Here is a 24,293-nt window from a genome sequence, read left to right on the forward strand (position 1 = left end):
CCCCCATAGCCAGTAAACCAGTAAACCAAAACAGTCCAGTGGCACCTTTAAGACCAAGTTTTATTCAGGCACAAGCTCTCCCTCCTCTGTGAGGACAGATGTGCACCTCCCCCCCCAATAGCTAGCAATCCAAAACAGTCCAGTGGAGCTGGAGCAGTGGATGTGGCCTTCTGACACACTTCCGGTGATGTTCAGGGGGATAGCCTGTTCAGGAACTGGAATGACAGGGCCACGGAGTGGATTGACAGCCCCAGGGTGTGCCAGGAGTGTTCGGGAACTGGAATGACAGCCCCAGTTTTCAGAATATTTTTTTCCCTGTTTTCCTCCTCTAAAAACTAGGTGTGTCTTATGGTCAGGTGCGTCTTATGGTCCGAAAAATACGGTAATTGTTCACTGTTTTCAATGTTACATTAACTTGATAGGCAAATATTTCTGTATTCTTATCATGACTATATGAGACAATTTTGGTCCAAATATAGTATTTCCTTTTGTTTACTACAAAATCTGTGTTATCTATTTTCCACTTTTATTTTCTCCTACATCTCAGCAAAAAGATATGCTACATACAGTAGAGTAGTAGCACAGGGTGCAACAGTTTGCAGCTGTTTCTCTAATAATGGGTATATTTGTAATGTGGCTTGTAGATAACTTCCAGTTTGAGGGAAAGCAAATTGTATATTTAACAACTTTAAACTAATGGGAAGTTTTAATTACTATACAATCAGAATTAAGAACTGTACCGTGTGATCCTATGAATTCATAGGCTTAGAAGGGTGTAAGTCGGTTTAGGATTGCATTGGTAACAAGGTGACTTTTGATACAAAGTGGATTGTTAAATGTGAACGTTTATGTTACTTACCTGTTTCTCTGTTCACATCAAGGACAACATAAAAAGGTTATTTTGCACACAATTATTAACTGCTTTTACTCTAGAAACATAGTGGAAGAGAACAGATATCTGGAACTGGATTTAAATGAATTATCACTTTTTTGTGGTTTACTAAAGTCTGTGCTAGCTGTTAAACACAGAAAATGGCAACCCTCCTAGAACTACATTGCTGCAAATGTTACAAGCTGTCCCCAGCTACTCTGTATGAAAAGCTTTCAGAAATACAGTATTACTCGCATTTGAAAAGCGAATGGATGTGTTCCATTTTAAATTCGTTTCTTCAAAAAGGCAAGTTGTTTGCAAGGTCTTGCTCAGCTCACTGAGGACACTAATCCAAGTTGGCATCTGAAGACACAGCCCTGGCCTGTGGATATACTCTGGGAAATCAGACAGGATCTATCCACACATACACATGATGGATGTTTGGCCCCAAATCAGTGGATATATAGGGCAGAAACTCCAGGTATTGTTTTTGCATCACTTGAACTCAGTGGAGCTTGGAAATTTATGATATGCTGCCAAACGTTGATATTTAACGAAACTAAATAAAACAACAGCTATATTGAGGTTGCTGACTGGCCTGGGGTTAATAAGTTTGAAAAACTCATTCTCAACAGTGCTAAATGACGTTTTCAAGTGCTGCTGGTTTTGAATAAATTAGCAAAAACAAAAAAGAAACAGAATAAAGCTAAAATGTCACTATCTACTGTGGTATGTGACCACATTCCATACCATAACAATCCAACTGCACTAATCTCTAGTAATAGTTAATGGTAGACCATAAAATAATTATGCTTTGCCTAATGGGTTATTGCCACTATGTGACACAGAGTGTTGGACTGGATGGGCCACTGGCTTGATCCAACATGGCTTCTCTTATGTTCTTATGGTCTAAGGGATGGGGATCTCATCTTTTGCAAAGAGACTTAAAGTATCATTCTGCTTTCATTTTCTTAATCTCATAGGATTTTACATTGTAACTACAGCACATAATTTCAATGGTTCATTAAAAAGCAATTATGCAGTACGGTAAACAAGAACTGGTCTAGTGTACAGCCCTTATATTACACCATTTCCTGTATTCAGCCAAATACTGTATTTCACATTTAAGTGGCTTAATTATTCACAAGCAGTAAATCAAATTATAAACTTGTTTCTGAATTGTATCGTTTCAGATTGCTGGGCAGGGTCTAACTTGATTTAATGCTCCTCCATACCAAAAAGCCCCTGCAAAAAATTTCCACACAGAAAGTTTAATGTTAGGGAGCAGAATTTTAACTTAGTCTTCTGCCTGACATGCCAGTTTTCTAGGTGTATTTTTGTTGTTATTATGACAGAGCATTCACCAATGTGATCTCTCATCTGCCAGCAGAAATGGTACAGCCTGGAAATCACCTAATCTGCTACTTCTGAGTACTAGGCCACAGCACAATATTTATTTGCCTATTTAGGCTGTTTATATGACATGTAAACTGTAAAAACTGTAAAGGAATCATAGCATAATAAAAAGCAGTCAGACTTAAATTCAGAGTAGTGTACAGTACTGGAATAAAACCTTCAATATACACATTAATAAGTTTGCCTAATATAATGCACACATATGTCACATACACACACAAGGTCTGAGATAAAACATCAAAATAGACAAAAAAGTTGGACGTTTCCAGAATGCATTCATAGTGTCATCCAAGCAGAGCTACACCCTTTAATGGGCTTAGAAGAGAGCAAAGCTTAAGATGGCACTATAAAACTCCTTCAGCAATACAATACAATGGTACTATACATATAGGATGGAAAGAAATTAGAAGTGTTGCTAGGTATCAGGTAGGCATTGCTAGGTTTCCATACGTTCTGTGTCACTGAAATGTCTGTCAGTCAAGATTCTATGCTACTATTTAAGGCCAACTCTGAGTGCAGAAGAAGTTGATTCTTCATACAAAAGCTTTTCAGATGGCCACCATGTAGACATAAAAAGACAATAAAAAGCAGCAGTTCAAAAGAGGAACAATCAAACCAGACTAATGAACTGCAACAAAACAAAATTTAATAATCACTGCTGTACAGCACAAATGTACTCTGCTATCTAACAAAATTTTATTCCGTTATATTTGTAGTCCATCCTTCCTCAAAGGCCATCTAAATAGGCAAACATGATCTTTTTTTCCTTTACAAAAGAGCATTTCATTGATGGCCAAATCTTATTCTGCTGTTCATGTGAATGTTCCCCCAATTTCAAGATGAGAAGATACTAAAAACACAGGACTTGAAAAGGATTTAGAATCTCTCCACAAATTTTGGCATTAAATTATGGTATAGTTTTGCTACAGGACATTATTTATGTTCAGATGAAGACATTCCAATCAGACATCTAATTGGCCACATGTCAGGATGGGTACTTGTAAACTGAGACTTAGTACACTATGCCCCTCTTCCCTAGATTAAGTAGTAGGATGCTGAAAACAAACGCTAAAGGATAAGTGGTATGTTAGTTTGACAATACTCTACCTTTGTTTCTGCTGCATGGGTTGCTGTCTCATAGCCATATATTGCATGTCCTCTTGTAGACGATTAAGAGGAGAGTCTGGCTTGACACGAATCCCATAGTAATGATATTTGGAGTTCCCCCTTTGGGAAAGAGCAAATATTTAAAACTTACATAACCTGAAATTTATTGTGTACCCTCTGGCTTGTTCTTAAAATCTTGTAGATTTCACATTAGTCCTACCTCCTGCTGTTTCATGCTGGATGGACTAAATATAGACAGATGTAGCTGTGTTAGCCCCAAAGCAAAAGAATTACAAATCGGATCATGTGACATTTTCATCACACTAATTTTTGTTGCTGTGGGAGTAAGCAAATCTTCACACAAAAGGGAAAGCCTGTTGAATCCTAGATATTTGTACACTGAAATTGTTTACAAATAAAAATATTTTATAACCATTTCATATACTGGTCTGTTCACGATTTTTTTTAAAAAATTCAAACAGTGTCTTAAAGAGCAGGGGACTGTCAATTATTGTAAAGACTAAGGAAACTAATTATTCAATTGCTGTTCACAGTCTGCTTAAATTCCATTAAAGTCAGTGGAATTTAAGCAGCCCAGCTGTGTGCAGGATTACAACTAATATGTCTAATTTTACTCATTATCCTTTGGTTGGAAAAGCAGTACAAATCACAATTCTTATGCCTTTGAAATGTGTTGTATAGGTTTCCTTTTATGACATCATCATCAAAAGGCAGGCGGTCATACTTGGCAAAATATTTGCCACAAGTAATAAAAAGCTCAACTCATTATGCCAGATCATGTATTCTCCAAATATTGTTTGATTCACACACACACAGCACCATGCAGTGGTGTTTGGGACCATTATTGCATACATAAAACATGTTGCAGCAATGCACAAGCTCCCTTGTAGTCTAAAATGTGTTATCTGGACTGTTCATATTCACTGCGCAAGATGTGCCTGCAAATCTCACACTTTTGTTTCAAGGAGAGTTTGAGCAAACTCTCTCTAATAACTATGTTAGGCTGAAAGTCAAAAAGAAGGGGAGATTCTAGGAAATACTTTTCATATACTTATATAACATTAACTCTAGTTGTTAGATCTTAGATGTTTTGCAGTACAGTCCTAAGCAGAATTCCATCTTTCTAAGCCCACACTCTTCAACAAATTTAGAAGATTATAACTCTGCTTATGATTGCAATTTCAATCAGAACATATCCACTAACTCATATAGAGTCCCATTTGTATCATGTTTTTAAAAGTCTTAGCTAAATTGATAGAAAACTGATGACTTGCCAACATTTTATAAATAGAAATTAGAGAAGAAGGTGCTTAGCACTCATTTTGATATACTGCCCCTGTAGTTTATTTAGAAAATAATGTTTTAAAAAGTTTAATTTTTATTGGAGTTCAGAGTTATGCAAGAATTCTCTCACTTACAGCTCTGAACTCTGTTTCTTTACACTAACCTGGTTCCCAATCTCCTGGTCCGTAGGCCCATGAAAATTGACCTTATTAGCTTTCCAAAAGAAGCAGCATTGACTGGGTCCAATTTATGCTCTTGACAGTGTCTCAAGTAATGGTTGTAGAGGGTGCTTCTGGGCAGACTCACTCCTTCTGCCGTTTCATAGTTGTCTAAAAGCCACTGGAGCTATTTCAAATAGGAAAAAAGAAAAATGAACAAGATCTTACAGAAAGTTATGTTTTCACAAATACCAAGATGGCACTTCAAATTGGCTTATCATAACTTTTTCTACCCAGTAATTTTCCACAGAAAAGCTGAATGCCTCACATTTTCTTAAGATAATATTACCAATGCAGGGAAATATCAGAACTCATAACACTTGTGACCTCAGACAATATCTAATTCTTTGAGATAATGTTAATTTCATGTCTACTGATACATAGCGTGATGTAAAGTTATAGGTCCTGAGAGAATTTAAACAATATTGAAAGTAATGCACACAAAAATGAATTCTTATGAAAATTGTCTCATGTTTCTGTAAAAGCTTAGAGTGGTGAGTTTAAGATTTTTTATTGAGCAAATCTTATATTTTCCTATAAAACAGTGGAAATTTATGGATTAAATCTACTCCTATTCAGAGATGTGCAGTTCTAGGAGAAAAACATTATTTGGAGGGGATGGGACTTCTTCCACACCTTGCCACCAGGACATATACAGCATATTTTTGTATAAGTTATTCACATTTTTAAATGTGAATAATTTTGGAAACAATTAAAATGCTATAAAGTGCTTGATGATAAATTGTTAGAGTTCAGTGTTTTCAATGCTATAAAGTTTAAAAATGATAACCAAATATGTTAGTAGTCCCATCTATTGTGACTGTATAAAACCATTTCTTTCCAAATACCACACTTTCTTTCATTACTACAATGGTAACTTGATATCCGTCTATTCTGATTGTGACTACATGAGGCTTTTACCCAAATATAATATTTCTTCTGTTTACGACAAAATTTGTATTTTCTTATTTCAACTTTTATTTGTTCCTACCTCTCAGCTGGCAAAAATCAAGATATATGTGCTAAAGTAGTATGGGGTACTGCATTTTGCAGCAGTCTCCAATTTTGCTTGGAGATCTGTATTTTGCAAGGCATTTATACCTTTAAATTTCATAAATAATCCAAATTAGTACAATATATTGCATATATAAATGTATACAATACTCACTTTCTTAGCAAATCAAAACTTATTTTACTATTTAATAAGTTTTGATTTGATAAGAAAGTGAGTATTGCATATATTTTTATTTACCCCACATTTCTGTCACCCCTCAGTCCCTCAAGAAATAAGCCTTTCCCCCCATGGCTTCAAAATTTCTTGAAATTTTACATCTCTACTCTTCAATACTGTATTACATTCAATTGCAGTGATGACTAACTAGGACACCATAATATTTTTACTAGAGTATGGGCACTAAATCTGCAAGCAGGAAGAAAAACATTAATATGAATATTAGTTAGAGGGTACATTTTATATTGTTATATGCTTGCAAAACTACAGATAATAGTCATCACGGAAAAAAGAAATGAAGGGATGGATCCTATGCACCGATAAGTGTAGATTTCCCCCACTTTCTCCCAGCAAACACCAAAAAAATAATACTGGGAGTTGGGAGGTTCCATGGGGACAAAACAGTCACACAACAGAGGCGGCTGCAGTGAGGGGAGGGATGAAGAAAAAATTGTCCTTACTGTCTGATCTGCCACCTTCTCTTCACCAGAGAGGGTGGGATGATTTAGCACAGGGGCCTGCAGCCCATGTCCCCAAAGCCAAATATATTTCTAAATAGAACCAAATGTGACCTTTTTAAAAAGGAACTGAAATCTTTACATTAAATTATATTTGATGGGTAGATAGAATGGAAGAATAACCAATCCATACAGAATGGCAGACATTTCCTCACAGGTCATAGGCCCTGGGTTCAATGCTGTTAGGAAGCATGTATTTTCCCTGCTTCCCCACAGCATCATGATATATTCACACAACGCATAGAGTTTCCCACCTTCTCACCAATCTTGAAAAAGCCTAGTTTGCTCTGAAGTTTTGGGAAAGATTGAAGTAAATCCTGGATGGCTATTGTATAGGTGGGAAAATTTGGATTTTCCTGCCCACGTGGCTGTCATTTCCCCCAACACTGTCCCTGTAGCAGCCATTTCCTCCCTCTGCCACCGAGTGTATGTGTACTGAAATCATACTAGAGCATTATTAAACTGATGTAACACTGTAACAACGTGTGTAATAAATTCTCTGAATTCCCAGTTTTCATTTAAAAAAGCAAGTCTGTAGATCCTTTTGTTGTAGATTTAAGGGGAAAGGTGTATTTCTGCACCAGTAGGGGCTAGAGACTTATTTTTTACAAAAATAAAAACTGGGAGTTCAGAGAATCTGTTACATGTAATGCTGCAACATTGTACCAACATAATGATATTTTAATATATATTTTTAATTACAAAAGCCCTGGCAGTCAGGAGAGGGTGGGTGACCACTGCTGAGGGTTTAGGGCAGGGAAACTATGTCAAAAACCCTGTTGCTATTGGTCTTTATTTGCAGCTGCACCATCAATAAGAAAACTACACTACCCTGTCCCTGTACTTTCACAGGAATAAAAGACTTATTAGAAATGCTTTATAGAAAGGGAAATTATAGAGATGGCCAGTAATCCAAGTGAGAATCATGCACAGAACCATGCAAGCATACTAAAACAACCATGCAGGTGCTCCTGCTTAACTTTATTACTTATTGCGAGGCCTCATATGTGCCACTTCCTAATGAAAGATTCGCAACAACCAGTGTTTGAGGTGAATAAACATTATGGATTACTAATCAACATATCAATTCTCAATAATGTTAAAGTGTATACTTTGTTATACCAAATGGGCTTTCATTCTGGTGCTTTGTTGATTTCTTGCTCTGAATTTTGACATAGTTTGGCTCTTTACATATAAAATATTGATAGGCACTGATCTAGCATGTTTCTCCCTCCTCACAGCAGCTACCCCTATTGTGTGGGATTTGTTGATATGTGTATCCCAACTCCTAGCATTGCTTTTTTTTAATTCTCACAGCGGGAAAGGTGGGAAAGACCTGTGTCCACTAGCACCTTCCAATAAAACTGTGCTGAATTCATCAAGCATCAATGAACCCAAATGTACGGTAAATGACAACAGTACTATTTTATTAAAGTTATCGATGTCAGGTTTTACAGACTGTATGGAAATTCATGTTCAAGTCTGGAGTATCCAATAAAATTCAAACTTAAGGCACACAAGTACTTTTGTTTCAGAGATCACCAAAGTTTAGTCCAAAACAAATGTTAATATGAAGCAAACTTGTAGCATTTCATGAAAACACAAAATACTTGACCAACATGACTATTTAATAGAATTAAAATGACTACAGAATGCATTTAGTGAACAAATGGTAACAAACACTCTGTACAAGGCAGGTAAAGTGTATCATACAGTCAGTCAGGTAAAACACAGCTGTCATGTCAACATTACAAAGTCTAAACAGACACGAAAAAGAACTACAGTTTCTGGACAGAACATTGTGTGATTTTTAATTCTAGTATTTACAATATAGCAACTAAAATAGCAACTTCTTGAATTTGTTACCAGAGTTAACTAAGAGAACTTCTGTGATATAATGATGAAGAGATTGAGCTGTGAATCAGGAAGGCCCCAGTTCAGATCTTGCCTCGACCACAAACTCATTGCATGATCCTGCTCTAGTCACTATGTCTCAGTCCAACATTTGCAGTATGGGCCAAAACCAGAAAGAAGCCTAATCAGAGAGAGAACTGAATTCATACAAACCCAGATAGAAACAATGCTTGTTGGGAAAGAATAGCATGGATTGATATGCCAATTTTAACCACTTCTAAACTCTTCCTGACACATTAATAAAGAGGTTAGGGGAGCTCTTGATGGAGAAACAGGGTGGCTTTGTTGATAAGAGTATCTTTTTTCTGTTACATCATTCTTTCAAGTTATCTTCTGACGTAGAGTCTGCTGATCTAGCTATGCTGCTCAGTGCTACAGTAGCCTCTAGATTAGACTACTACAACACACTGTACATAAGTCTATCCTTGACAATGGCCCAGTCGCTTCAGATTGTTCTAAAATGTGGCAGTTGCTTCTATCATATAACACCTCTGTTTCAGCATCTACACTGATTACTTTACTGAACTGCTTCAGGGTCAAAGTCAGGGTGCTGATTTTTATTTCTAAAGCCCTAAATGCCTGGGATCATCATACTTAATAGAGTGCAATACATTTCTGTGTGCCAATTACATCCATCAGATCACCTCCGTTCTATACCCTCTTGCAAACCAGTATTCCTCTTGCTGGCTCAAGCAACGGCATTTTGGCTGACAAAACTAATGCTTTGTAACAGTCTACCTGAAGAGGTGCAGAGGGTACCAACACTTTTGATTTTTCATAAGGCATGTAAAGGTGCCCCATTTCAGAGCACCTTCTTTTGAGGCTAATGAAGTAGTAGATCTCTGTGGCAGATAACAACGGATAGTTACGTATGCTCTTGAATTACAATATTGTTTTTATTATTTCCCTTGCAATTTGGTATTGCTTTGTAAGCCACCTTGAGTTCTTGGGAAAAGGCAGGTTATAAATGTTCTAAGAAGTAAACATAGTTGCTATAAAGCTGTGGTGGCTCAAGTGGTTAAGACGCTGAACTGCAGGCTGTGGAAGGTCGGTAGTTCAGCGGTTCGAGACCCGAGTGTGCCGCATGACGGAGTGAGCTCCCGTCTCTAGTTCCAGCTCCTGCCAACCTAGCAGTTTCAAAGCAAGAAATTGCAAGTAGATAAATAGGTACCGTGTTTTCCCGAAAATAAGACACTGTCTTATATTTATTTTTTTCTCAAGAAGACACACTAGGGCTTATACCACAAATGCATTGAAATCCTGCTAGGGCTTATTTTTTGGGTAGGTCTTATTTTCGGGGAAACAGGGTACCACTACAGTGGAAAGGTAACAGCGTTCCGTGCGCCTTGGTGTTTAGTCATACCGGCCACATGACCACGGAAATGTCTTTGGACAGCGCTGGCTCTTCGGCTTTCAAACGGAGATGAGCACCGCAACCCTAGAGTCGTATTCGACTGGCTTTCGAGCAAGGGAACCTTTACCTTTTTATATAGTCATTTAATCTGAATAAAAGTAGTATATTAAAGCTGTGATCAAAGCTAAATATTGTGCTTTTTCAGTAACTATATTATGGCTCACTTTAACTGGGAAGTCAAACTTTTAAAAAGTTGGGGTCTGTTCTGGTTCCATGTCAAAAATATGTTTAAATTCTTCGGTTCAGTTCTAGTTCAGGCACTAAGTTCAAAAAGTGGTTTGGTAACAGGCTCAGAACCTTTGAACATGTTTAGATACATTTCATGAAGAATATCCTCACACTATTTGCTTACAATATAACTGTAAAATGGGTGGGAAAGGAAGCTTAATTTGAAATAGGAGAGGGGGAAGAATATTTAGCAATTTTAACCTGATTATTTTAATAACTTTGTGACTTTGTCTGAAGCCTTTGTGGGTGGTTAGGCCTAATTCTTTTTTTCTATTGCCATAGGGAGCAACATGGGGGCACCAATGCCAAAAAACTGGCATTGGTGTGATGTCACCTCTGGTTTTGGAACTGAAAGCAATGTCACAGCATCATCAACACCAGTTCTTGCTCCCACTGCTTCATGAAGCAGCAGTAGGACCACAGACCTCCAGGGCGTGAAATTGCCCACCTGGCAACCCTAGCCCATCACAGCTCCTCCTAGGATAGAATCACTTAGTATGGCTTGCATGATTTTTTAATAAACTTTGATTGCAGTTTCCTATTGCATAAGCCAATTATTGAACTATTTATTTATTTATTACTTACATTTATACCCCGCCCTCCCAGCGAACGGGTTCAGGGCGGCTTATAAAGGTCGGTACAATGTACCTGGTCTCCATAAAACATTTTAAACAAATTAAAACAGTCATACAGTTAAAATAAAGTGCTCACAGTCTTAGTCGATACTTCATTAGCTTAAGTGGCACTCTCTAAGATGTACCCCCAAAATTCCCAGCTCAGTGATTCGCCTCCTGAGGAGATATGGCTCTCTCTTCACAATAGGGCCGGCCCTGTACCACAGATGTTCAATAGTGGTAGTTGGTGGTAGTGGTGGGCGGCTTAGATATATAATAAAAATATGATGTCAAAATCCTTTTCTTCCTAAATGATATTCTACCATTATTTTGCTTATATTGAACATAGTTTTTTCTTTAAAAAAAACTAGCTTCTACAACATCCATATGCACACCTTAACAAAAGACAATCAAGCAATTATTCTGTCTTAGGAGAAAATGCTTTAGCAATGACTAGAGGTGATAATGAAGCTTTAGACCTAGCTACTCAGGGGGACAACAGGCAAAAAAATATATTATTTTATTATTAATCAGCTTAATTGCCTGACCACCACCTTACCCCACCTTTCAAATTCAACTCCTGTTCCTCCCCTTCTCATATTTGTCTTCTCCCCTACCTCTAATGCCTTCTACGTATTCTTTTAAGAAGCACCCACTAACCTAACAAAATGAAAAAAAGAAAAAAAAACTTATCCTGCTTACATATAGCAGAATGGCAGCAAGGAGGAACTACAGTGCCAAGGAAATACATGAAGATTGTAGTCTCAGTTCAAGAATTCTCATTACTAGACAACAATTTGTGGTTGGGCCAAGGTTTGGGTTCAGTTCCAGTTCACTGAAACGCCCTTTGGGAGGTTTGATTTGATTTCCTGCTTTTAACATCTAGATTTCCTTTTAACAGTTATGTAACTGGCAGTTTCTCTTTATCTGAGACTTACAGCAACTGACGTACATTGCAAAAGAAATCTTGACTGGAAGGATAACACTAGCTCAGAGTTTCCTAGCCTTCTGATAGCTAAGGAAGGGGCACATTTGGAGTAGCATTTTATTTTTACACCCCAAGTGGTTTACTTTGAGTATGAACAAGATGGGGTCCCCATACAAAATTATAAAAAATCTAATAAGTGTTGGAAATGTGAAAATAAGGTTGGCACATTTTACCATATATGGTGGCATTGTGAAAAAACTAAGAAATATTGGGTAATGGTGCATGAAGTTTTGCAAAAGGTGTTAGGTACGGGAGTAATACTTAAACCAGAGGTCTTATTGTTGAACATTTTACCTGAAAATTTCAACAAAGATGATCGCTATTTGATTGTATATTTTACGGTGGCCAGAATTCTTTACGCTAAATATTGGAAATCAACGGAGATACCAACAAAGTTTTGGAGGCAGTGGAATTGGATAGATTGACTTTATTGATAAAAGGTTTAACAGACTCTACATTCCAGAATACTTGGACACGGTTCTATAATTGGTATGATAATCACATGTAGGCAAGTTTATAATGGACAGACTATTCGTTTATTAGGAAGTATATACTCGATTGAGGTAGAGTTGGATGGTTATACAAGAATAGAGATTAAGGTGGATTAGGCATAAGCATAATGTTTGTTAAAAAGAATAACAACCCCCATATATGTGTGTGTATATATATGTTTATATGTTTATTTTGTGTTTGTTTGTGCAAAACGTGAAAATTTCAATAAAATTCTGCCTTTCGGGGCAGTTAAAAAAAGAAAGAAATTATAAGAAGGAAGAACAATTTGGAAACCCCATCTCAACTCCCCTATACAGGATTTATAAGATCCTGAGGGATAAATTTCACACCCTCTTGTTTTTCCTTTGATTCTCAACTGCTCTCAACATTCTGTGCCTTCTGAAGCATATTTAATCCCCATCAAGCTCTTTGTCAATTAACCAAAATTAAAAGCCATATTTTCTGCATGCCCAGGGAGTCTTCCAAGTATTTTTAAATGCCTTCTTTGTATGTAAATAGTCTGGTTATGTTGCTTTAGTAATTGGCATGGGGGCCAGCCATTTTATTAAGAAATCATGATGAACTGGGAACCAACAAGGAATAAAAGAAGGGGGGAGCAATGTGGAAAATCACACCCAAGACCTTATAACACCAGGATTCTATAAATTATCAGGAGCTTAAACAAATTAATTTCCTTGCCTCCTCAACTACTTTTAACATTCAATACCCCCTGGAGCATACTCCCTTCCCCACTAGGAGCCATTTCTGTTTATTTTTCTTTTGATTACTTTCCAGAAGTCATGTTTTCCTGAATATCTGACAGTCCCCCAAGTATGTGGCAAGCCCCCCTTACAATGCCAGTTGAGGTGTTTTCATGACTGCCTCTAGGGCAGCCACTTTGTTACCAGCTATAATGAATAGCTGCCCTCAGTGGCCCATTGTTAGTTGTTCTTTATGAGTCAAAGTACTGGGCATTCCTTTTAATTGGGAAAACATAAGCTTTATGAGTCAAAGTACTGGGCATTCCTTTTAATTGGGAAAACATAAGCTCAGACAAGTGATTCATGAAGGCAATCCTGCTTTATTTCCCGATGAAGAATGAGTGAATGATCCAATCACAAGCACAGGTAAGGATGAGACAACATTGTGGTAGACTGGAGAGAGGCAAAACTAGAGTAGTGAATCAAGAGGAGACCTTGTTGAATGGGCAAGTAATGGCTTTGTTATTTCATATGTACACTAGCAGTGCTTCTTCAGCAGAGTTTGGGAACCAGTGTACCAGCTTCTATGCTAGTGGAGAAAATGCTTTGGGGTTGATGTCAAAAACCCTAAGGCCTATGGATGTCAAAAACCCTAAGGCCACTTAAAAAGCTTTTACTCCAATAGACTTGTGGTGTCCCAACTGTTTATGCCTTCAATGCTTGACAAAAATCTTACTGCAAATAGGTGCATTTGCAAAAATATATCTCAGTCCTTATTATTACTGTAAATCTAGACCATCAAAGCCAATGTGGAAGCCTAGGGAAAATGCTGCTCTTATCCCTGTCAACCTACAGTCAACTGAATTCCATAGTGTTGAGAAATGGACTAATATTTGCTGTTTATATATGCTAACACACTACATAGATTGTGCACACACATTTGCTCATAGGCTCAAAGGTAAAGCTGTTTGAATCGCCTGTTGTGTGAGAGAGATTTTCACATAGAAGGTACTGAACTGCATTTAATGCTAATGAGTTTGCAGACACACAAACATAGCTGCTAAGCCTTATGGGAAGAAGAAGCACATTTCGCCATTGTTAGCAGGAAATACAGCTTTAAAAGACAAGTATTCCCCCATTGCTGAGAGACTTGATGCCATGTTTTACACGGAGCTAATCTGCATCTGAATTGCCATTTCCTGGTGGACATGCCTAGAGTCAATGGAAAGCCGGTATCTATCTGCACATCAAGGAAAATCATGACGCTGAGAATTAACACCTGACCAGATGGCTTTCCATGAGTTAGAGTCTAGAGTTTCAAATATTTATTTATTTATTTATTAAGATTTATACCCCGACCTCCCCGCAGAGCGGGCTCAGGGCGGCTTACAAGGGGCAAAGCCCATATAAAACAGATAAAAGCAATAAAACATTCATGACAGTTAATAAAATTATACTCAATTTAACAAGATGGTCTCCAGATGGTTCTTCAGGGTGATGTTATCCTATAGCTCAACCAGGTAAATCCAGTGGCCACGCAGAGACTGTGGCAGATCTTCCTGGGCCATCCTTACCCTGATGTTGTCCACCTCATTGGTGGCAGTGGTAGCCCCTATGTGAAAGCCTGGTGGACGAGCTCCATCTTACAGGCCCTGCGGAACTGCATAAGGTCCCGCAGGGCCCTGATCTCCTCCGGGAGCTCGTTCCACCAGGTAGGGGCCACCACTGAAAAGGATCTACCCTTTGTCTTTAGTTGATCCTTTGGTGTGCACAGCCAAAGAGGTCCATGCCCTGCTAGCTGGTTCTAGCAGAGTGTGATTTAAAAGTACCCCTAGATTCTATCATTCTTCACCTATTTTTACATTGCAACAGACAAGACGTCAGGAACAGGCAAGTATTAAACCGTGCACCTACCTACCTCCTAAGTAAATGAGAAACTATTTTCTATTCCTGTAACTCTAAAGGAAACTTGATTGCTTGTGGGTGTGAATCTGATTTTGTGTGTATGTGATTTCGATATTGCTCAGTAAAAAGACAATTTGTTTTGGAAAAACACCAGTCTCGTCTCCAACACTGGTACTCTCTGGGGCTGGCAGAACCTCCGTAAACTTTGGCAAGGACTCACGTTAAATTTAGTTAGCCATCTGTTATAAATAAAGCGATTGGCGTAACAATAGCAAGGCTTTCATGTGGAACTCAGTCAATCAAAGGACAAACAGGAAGGTTTGCAGCAGGTAAGGCTAGGCAGTGAGTATCTTCATTCGAATAAAATGAATGTACTAAACAGAAATAGTCTGCCATGGTCTGTATGCCTCATACTATGGTCCAGTATAGTAGTAGTGAGAGACAGCGGGGTGTAGGGACATATAAACTGCCATCACTCCAACAATGTGACATAACTTCCAGCATGAACCTGGACATGACGTTATCAAATTGGGGTGACATGCTAGGATTCCACTCCCCTGTTGCCCTACTGAGCAGCTGCAGTGGACTGGGGATGCTAGGATGGAGGTCTGCCCTCTGTCCAACCAGCAACGCAATGCAATACTAGCTAGATGTCTAGCTGGGACAAAATGAAGTATGGTGGTGCTGAGCAGCCAACTCCCAATTACCAAAAATAGTACTCAGCTGGACAGCCCACCATTGGCTCTTTCCCCCATTCCCTGTTGGGCACAATTAGGCAGCAGTTTGAGAAGGGGTAGTAAGGAATTTGTATTCTGGCTGAAATTTTACCTTAGCTAGCAATTTAGTAGGTGGCCTTAGGTAAACTACTACCTTTCAGCTTCAGCCACTCATCTGTAATTTAGGGATAAAAATACTGGACAAATTTACAGGGCTGCTGTAAAGATTAAGGAGATAAGGCATATGAAATACCCTGAATGCTCTAAAGCAAATAATGTGCTGTGCTATGTTTGAGGATTCCAAATTATTTTAATTAAGAGGATTTGTTTCTTACTGTTTTTTAAAACAAAATTTTAAAATGTATCATTTTAATTCAGTGATGCATATTCATGTTCAGATTGGTCACTCACAAGGATCTTGTAAATAAGTTATTTAAAGTTATGAAATCACAAGGCATGAGTGAAATACATTGGAAATGGTCACTTTTGATGTGTATTAAAACTATTTAATTAATGAGCTGGCAGAAGCATCTCTGTACTCAGGAGAAGTATACCTTTCAAACTTATTTGTTTGTGATAATTAACTTGGATATATTAAACTAGATATGTGATTGTTGTTTATCAAAAGGGAAATACTGGCTAGCAATTACAAAAATCATATACCTATCCCAGTTAAGTTCAAATACAGCATACAGGTTTATTTTGCTAATAAACTGTACTGCTGAGCAAAATTATTTTGCTAATAATCTGTACTTCTGAGAGAAATTCACTGTCCCCTGAAGAAGCTATTGTTAACAGAGCACAGTAAAGAACAAAATTAAGGTATTTGCTTTAGGACAGGCATGTTTCACTGGCAAAAACATCTGGCTCATAAAATGAAAAGCAGAATGTCATAGTTCACACATAGTAATAAAACTGAATAATTAAGGCATATTCCATAAATACACACAGTGATGAATGTTAGTATAGGGTAGACAACACAGATGTTTCACCTTGCCTGAGGCAGTATGAGGTGAATACTTCTCTGATAAATGACCAAATATTCTGGCAAAAGTTCATGCAGGATAGGTATATCAACAGCCATCAGCATTAAAGCTAAATAGAATTTCCATGCTCAGATGCATATGCCTCTGAATATCAGATGCTATAGATAAAGGGGATGAATATCAAAAATGAATATACCACAAAAGTGAGAAAGCATTAATCCTCAGACCAATATATAAATTATTTTTAGAAAATATAATTTAATAACTTAAGACAATACTGTTTAAATTAATTGAAAGGTTTGCTGTCATGGTGCCAAAAACATATAAAGTGGAATGTAAGTATACTGTATTCCATTACTATGTGAACATGTTCAAAATTAATTTTTGTTATTCAAACTGCAAGAAAATATTTTCATTATATGCAAAAACAATAGCTGTCTGCACCTACCTCCTACCCTATTTCATATCTAATCTTTCTCATTCAGCTCTTAGCCAAATTGCCAATTGTCATGTAAACAAAGAAACAAATAGGCAGAGGTTAATGTAAGTACAAAATAGTAATACAGAGATTCAATTTTTAAAAGCTATGACCTCTGACCAAATCCTATTAAACATATTCTCCTCATATGTTGCATTTTGGAGTAAAGAGCTAATTACTCGCAAGCAAAAATAATCATTATTTCATTATCAAATAAGGCTTCTTCCTTTTTACAGCCAAACAGCCCATTTTTCCCTGATAAGAGTGTTAATAAAACCAAAACACTAAAAGGAAACATTCAAGTGATGTCAGAAGAAGAGGCTTGTAAACACTGTGGATTATGTTGATAGATTTGATTGTTATACTAGGTGTGTAATGTTTTTCATTACAGCATTCACAGGAAGAATTGCACCATTAATTTAATTTTCATTTGGCTAATCATTAAAATAATTAAGCAAATTTTAAACGCTGCCATTTGAAAAATAAGTCTCAAAATAATGGAAACATATTTTTAAACTAATTGTTTTGTTTTCCAGAGATTCAATCATCTGCTATATTTTTAAAGAATCATTCATACATGAGATTTTCAGTTTTGAATGCTGTTCTATAAAAGAATGATTAATTTTGGTATGAAATGGACAATGTTAAAATAAATATGGGCAGTGTTAAAATAAATTTAAATGTAATTAAGCACCATGTTTTAATGTTTTTTTTCTTTTCCTTTCCTTTCAGAAAACTGCAAAAAGAAACTGTGAAAGTATAACTAGATTTACACAAAATTGTTCTTTGCCAGTAGGCAACAAAGGAAAAGTCCGAATAATATACTTCAAAATGATTCAACAGCTGGCAGTTAACTTATATGATAACAGGTACATTCTTATTGGCTTTGTGATGGTAATTTTTTTACATCCAAAATATCGGTCTTTAAGCTTATTTTAGATCTGAATCACTAATGGACCAGAAAATATAGGCTTTGTAACTCAAGAATATTTAAGTGGCAATATTTCCCAACTTTTGGCTAGCAGGGGGGAATATTCGGAAAGCATCAGAATGTCAGGATCTGTCTTTGTCCTGCTCTGACATGGGATGAAGCCTCCTCAGAGAGACTGGTCAAGCCCTCAGTGGAAAAGAAGCCCTATGATCTCTACTAACTTGAGGGTCCAGACATACCTTTGATCCAGAGGGGAAGACCTCCTGCTCCCCTACACAACAGGATTCAGTTCAAGATCAAGTAGAACGGACAGATTCAGACCCCCTGAGTGGATGCCTATGCGTCCAACCACCCCCACAGTCTCTCCTGATTAGGGGTATGAAGGGGGGAAAATATTTTTTTTCCAGATTCAAGTATAATAAAACCGATTTTTTTCCAGTATTCCCAAATATATCCGAATAACAATACCGGTATTGTATTCATACCCAAAAATATTTGGTATTCTCAAAAAACTTCGGCTCCATTATATCCTATGGGGCCCCTGTAGTCAATGGCAAAAATCTTCTAACAAGTATTCAGGGGGCTGGGGGGAGGGGTTTTTAGGTAGAAACACCAAATTTGTACTATAGCTGCTGGAGCCTCTCCCCAAAAGAACCCCCAAGTTTGGAAAAGATTGGACCAGGGGGTCCAATTCAAGGGGCGTCCAAAGAGGGTACCTCCAATCCTCCATTGTTTCCTACAGAAGGGGATGGGAAAAAGGCAGGCAGCAGTATCTCTCAGAGAATCTCTGCACTGGAAAGTAAGTGAGGTGTGGTGGTGTGAGGGGACATGTTTGCAAGACCAGCAGCAGAACCAGTGCAATGTGCCTGCCCACCAGAACCAGTGCCATTGTGGCAATCAGTGCTCAAACCCAATAGGACTCAGGTCAAATCTGAGGATCTCTGGGGCATGTTTGCAAGGCCAGCAGCAGAACCAGTGCAATCTGCCCTCCCACCAGAACCAGTGCCACTGTAGCAGTCAGTGCCCAAACCCAACAGGACTCAGGTCAAATCTGAGGATCTCTGGGGGCATGTTTACAAGGCCAGCAGCAGAACCAGTACAATGTGCCACACAATCTCCAACCTAGGCTCTCTCAGCAGCAGGAGCAGGAATTAAGTCAGCCAGCCAGAGATCCCTGCTTTTATACTCTCCGGCCATACACAGAAGAATTTCAAAAAATAACAAACTTCTGTGATTGGCCAAAGAGCAGTACGTCAAATCCTATTGGCTAGTGCTCCTCCCCTGGGAAAACAGCAAGCTAGTAGCTGGGCTCCAACAAATGAAGCCAGCAGCAACAACAGTATTGCAAGCTGCAATGGCATTTCCTAATGCATTGCAGTGACTGGCTGTCTGTACGGTTCCTCTTCCCCCTCCCTCCTGGAAAGCAGAGCAAAGGGTGGGAAAGAGACAAAAACGTCAGGAAAAAGGAGCCCTTTAAAGTTTAAAGCCTCCCAGAGCCGTATTTGGTAATGCCAAAAAAGCTGAACCACCCCCACAAATATTTTTGGGTTTTTTCCTGCATTCAGCATTCGGCTGCCGAATCAGCTTAGGGAATCTGATTCAGTATGCCAAATACCCCCAAAATGCCAAAAAGGCATTTTAGGGGTGGGGTGGGGTTGGTTGGTTGGTTCAGCTTTACTGAATGCATACCCCTACTCCTGATACCACAGGAGCAAAGAAAGTAGAGGTGACAGCCAAAGTATCACACCTTCTCCTCACAAATGAAAAGATAACCTGAATCAGATCACATAGTGCTCTATTATACTATACCAACTAGAAAAATGCTGATCACTTCGATCGGAAAATTGCGCATCAAGAAAATGCTTGTAAACTGCAAGGACTCTAATGGGGGGTTGTGTACAGACAAACATCTACAGAACCTCAATCAGTAGGGCCAAGGGCATCCACAGTCAGGAGTGAAGGGCAGATTATGCCCCCACTACAACACTATACTTACATTAATAATCTGTATAACAGTGAATGACAACTATTTACTTAAATGGAAGACAGCAGACTAAGCAGAGATGTACTTGGGAACATGACAAGGTGGAAGTTAAACTTTTCCTTTGGTGACTCCAATGCTGGATAAACATCTGCTCTTATCTACTCAATTCCACCTCTTCATCAGGATATCTCCATCCTGGATTCTGTTCCTTGATCAATCTGAAGTATGACGGAATTTGGATTATAAATGAAACTACAAAATTATTTTAACCTGTCAGTCACAGTTACAGTATGTTTTTCCTTTTCAAATGACAACAGAATACGTATTTGGTTTAACAGCATAAAGTCCACTTCAACTATGATTAAGTTACAGTTATATTTTTATTTATATTTTAACCTGTTACAGGAGCTTTGAAAACACAGTTATTTTAACACTAGTACCATCATTATGCGAGTCAGGAAATCAAAGTACTCAAGAAGTTGCTGCACTGACATTTTGCCTGAAAGACACAGCACTGAAGTGCCCTATGTTTAAAAATGGAAAAGAAGATTCAGAAACAAAACAAAAAGCAGCAAAACAAAACAAGCATTTAGAAGGCAGGCTAAGCATGCAGAACAAGCAAGGGATTAGTTTACATGAAGAAGAGGCAACTTACATGGCTGTTGAGAAGAGAGCTTCTGTGAGTGGACAGACCATCAGACTTTTGTAGTGTCTCAATCGCCATTTCAATCTGATAATAGATGTCATTAAAAAAAGGGCTCAAGACAAGATAGTAATAAAAAGAATGACCACAGAAATTTTGATAGATTGTCTAAAGTTCAAAAGAAAGCTTTAGTTCAAAGATAGCTAGTAATTACAATTTACTGAGGGCATGATCTTCAAAACTTTACACAAGCAAATTTTGCAACAGCTTCCACCAAAAATGAAAGATAAAGTTCCCAGAAAGACCACTTTTCTCTTTACTCCATTAAGGAAAAGAGGACAAGGTTAGGACTTATTGCTAAGCCACAATGCAAACATTAGTACTGAACATCTTAAATCCATACATAACAGAAAAACATCTCAGAAGAAAAGTATATGAAGTTGAAATATTTGACTGAGAGTCAATTGTTTGGCCTTACAACTTTGTTTTATGCGTCTCTTGTGTAGCAGTTATTAAAGTGTCAACTAAATGAGCAGCTTTCATTAAATTCATTTTTAAATTGTTAGTGAACCATCATAATTTATACATTGGGTTAACACCCTTGCCAGAATCCAAAGAAAAATGTTGGTGAACAGGAGTGAACCACACACAAAAGACGTGCTTTCTGTATTTGCTGCACCCATTCCTAACAAATAGCAAAGCCACCGTTCAGTTTAAGAAATGCCTTCTGTCTGATATAATGGAATCTGATGTGTGGAAAACAAGGAAGGCAAAGTCCCAGATGTGTGTGGATCTTTATCCCTAAAACATGCCTCTTCTTTGGATCCTGGACTTGTATAGACATTGTTATATAGATTGCATTTATATTGACAGAGATTTCAAACCTGTTTATAACAAGAATGATAGAAGAAAAGTTACGTTATTTGCAAAATACAAAATGTGAAATATAAAAATAATAGTTTGAGTCCACTGAACTATGAACTAAATGTGTTCATAAAGTGGACACACACCCTTTCTTCTACAGCCCCCTGTGCCTCCTAAAAGCTACTTACTAGTGTCAGGTGCCAGTTGAGAACTAACTAGAATGCGGGGGAGGGAGAGCAGCAGCTGGAAGGTAAATCAGGAGAAATTAACCTCCTCACCTCTTGTGAGAGCTTTTCGACAAAAAAGAGCACTAATCATATTAAAATACATACAGTAAGTCCTTATTGCATTCTGATAGTTAACTACCATCATTCCATTTTACATTGAAAAGGGAACTGATTTCACAGGCAACTTTTGTGCATCAAGAGAAACTGGTTTGGACATTTATGTTATAGTACAATTAGACTATTATTTTCAAGTTTGTTACAACAGAAGGGATATCCACAACACCTGATTTATGATATAGCTAATTCTCCATGTAGATGAGAGCTCATGAAAGACAGGCAGCATCAACAGGAAGACAGATTCATTTGCAGCCTTAAATTCCATGCACCAACATAAAGGATTTTTCAGCCACAGAATTTACTGCATCTGATGAAGATCCCCCCTCCATCTCAATGCACATGGACCATAAATAATAGCTGTTCAAATGCACCCCCAGGAAGGAGAACTGGTGTATACAATTCAACTTAACCTAACTCACAGGGCTGTTGTAGGATAAAGATAGGAAGAGCAGACCCATCTATACCTCCTTGAGCTCCTTGGAGGGAAGATGCATATAAATGTAATGGGGTAGTATGTTTCTGTCAGAACAAAAACTTATGCCTGCAGAGTACAACTTTTGCAGCTCCTCACTCCTCTGGCAGATGAAATGGACTGCAAAATCCTGCTCCTAGGAGATGTATATTGTGCTCATAGGGAAGCACAATTACTGGGGCATTTCAGGCTGTTACAGGAGGGGGGGACTACATAAGTTACACGCAATGAACAGAAGTCCTTGTGCCTGCAGAAACTTGACATGAGATAATAATTTTGGCAGGAAATTCTAATTCTCCCCTACACACACACACACACCAAAAATTGGGTAACATCTGCCTTCTTTGATTGGGACAAAAGGAGATAATTAGGTAAGAAGCACAAAAAAAGTTGACAACCATTCTGCTATTCTTTCCCACCCCTGCCCATTTCCCTAAAGATTTATGATCATTTCTCAATCACTCCTGTCCTTTTTATTAAAATTAATGAATATCAAGGGGCAAAATTGTTATGTGCATGTGAACGGTGTATAAACAACAGTACTTTAAACTCTCGGTGTAAAAAGTCTTATCCAGGACTGGTATTTTTACTGAATGGGGTGGGGCGGGGCCTTGATCTTTGACAGCTAAATACAGGTTTGCATCCAACCAGATTTTTTGCTGCTGAAAACAAGCAAGGTCCCCTTTAACCGCTCCAAAACACTTGCTGGGGATCATGGGACCTGCATGAATAAAAGCCATGTCAGATGGGGGCTGTAGTAAGGAGGGAACCAGAGCAAGACTGAGTGAAAGCCAGCTGGTAGATCCCAACTAATAAAAGGAGAAACGATAATTTGGGTGGGCAAGTAATGCTACAAGAACTGAACCGCATTTTGGATTCCTAACTTTGCTGAATGGGATTTACTGCCAAAGAAAAATGAAAATTGAGTTGTCTACATTATGATACTATAAAGTGATATTATTCCTTTATTTGCATAGAGTATGAACAGGGTGCCTTTTCAATAACACTGGTTAAATGCTAGTTTTTTAAAAATGATGATGACGATGATGATGTATGAATCATCACAGTCAGATATTAGACTGGTACACGGAGTTCTGCTATTTGAGATCTAACAAAGTTCTTGGGAACTGCAGCTGTATCTTCACAGGATCTTTGCTGTTCCAAGCAACTCTGTCTTCTGGAGCTGAACTGGGGTTATTTATTCAAGGCCCAGAATGTCTAGGTGTTTCTTGAAACTTCTAGGCACTGCTCCAACGGTTCCAATGACAAGTGGAATGATGGTCAGCTTCTTCTCCCAGAAGCACCCTAGTTCTATTTGTAGGTCTTGGTATTTTGTGATCTTCTCCTGTTCTTTCTTTTCTATTCTGCTATCTCCTCAGATTACATTGTCAATTATCTAAACCCTATCTACAATTCTGATATCAGGGGTGTTATGCTGCAGGTGTTCGTCTGTCTTTAACTTTTTTTTTTTTACTATTTTGGTAATTTTATTACAGAGTTGTTGTTTTTTATTGTAAAACAAATCATTACAGAAGACACATGGACTCTTAACAACATACCTAGTATCAATATAAGATAAATGGATACTGGATAGGCTTACATTCATAATTAGCTTAGTGGATGCGGCCTATTGTCTGTCCCTATTACCAATAGATTACACTGTCAGCCAAACAATAGCCCTTCATATTTTGGTTTCCTTATTTGTTTCCAGTCAAATTTGTCTATGTTCCTTTTCTCTAAGTCTGTCTTTAACTGCAAGTCCCAAAGAATCTTTGTTTCATCATTTGCCATGATCTTGTCTGGTTTGTGCTCCCATGAATTTCTGGCTGATGGTAAGCCATACTTCTTGCAAAGATTCCAGTGCTACATAGCTGCAACTCTATTGTGACATTCTATATAGTCAGTTCGAGCAATTTTACTGCAGGCACTGACCATGTGGTCAACTGTTTCATC

General features: G+C 38.0%; 1 protein-coding gene across 1 annotated transcript in view; it reads right to left on the reverse strand.

The window, feature by feature from the left end:
* Nucleotides 1-24,293, reverse strand: part of RFX3 (regulatory factor X3) — a 288,648-nt gene that overhangs the window by 69,229 nt on the left and 195,126 nt on the right. Inside the window, exons 5-7 of the mRNA XM_015426016.1 lie at nt 20,673-20,747; nt 4,863-5,044; nt 3,395-3,514 (exon numbers count right to left, since the gene is read on the reverse strand). Coding sequence (XP_015281502.1) covers nt 3,395-3,514; nt 4,863-5,044; nt 20,673-20,747 — 377 coding nt within the window. The remainder of the gene's footprint in view (nt 1-3,394; nt 3,515-4,862; nt 5,045-20,672; nt 20,748-24,293) is intronic.

Source organism: Gekko japonicus, unplaced genomic scaffold (assembly GCF_001447785.1).
Source record: "Gekko japonicus isolate JY-2015 unplaced genomic scaffold, Gekko_japonicus_V1.1 scaffold31, whole genome shotgun sequence".
In the NCBI taxonomy this organism is placed as follows: Eukaryota; Metazoa; Chordata; class Lepidosauria; order Squamata; family Gekkonidae; genus Gekko; species Gekko japonicus.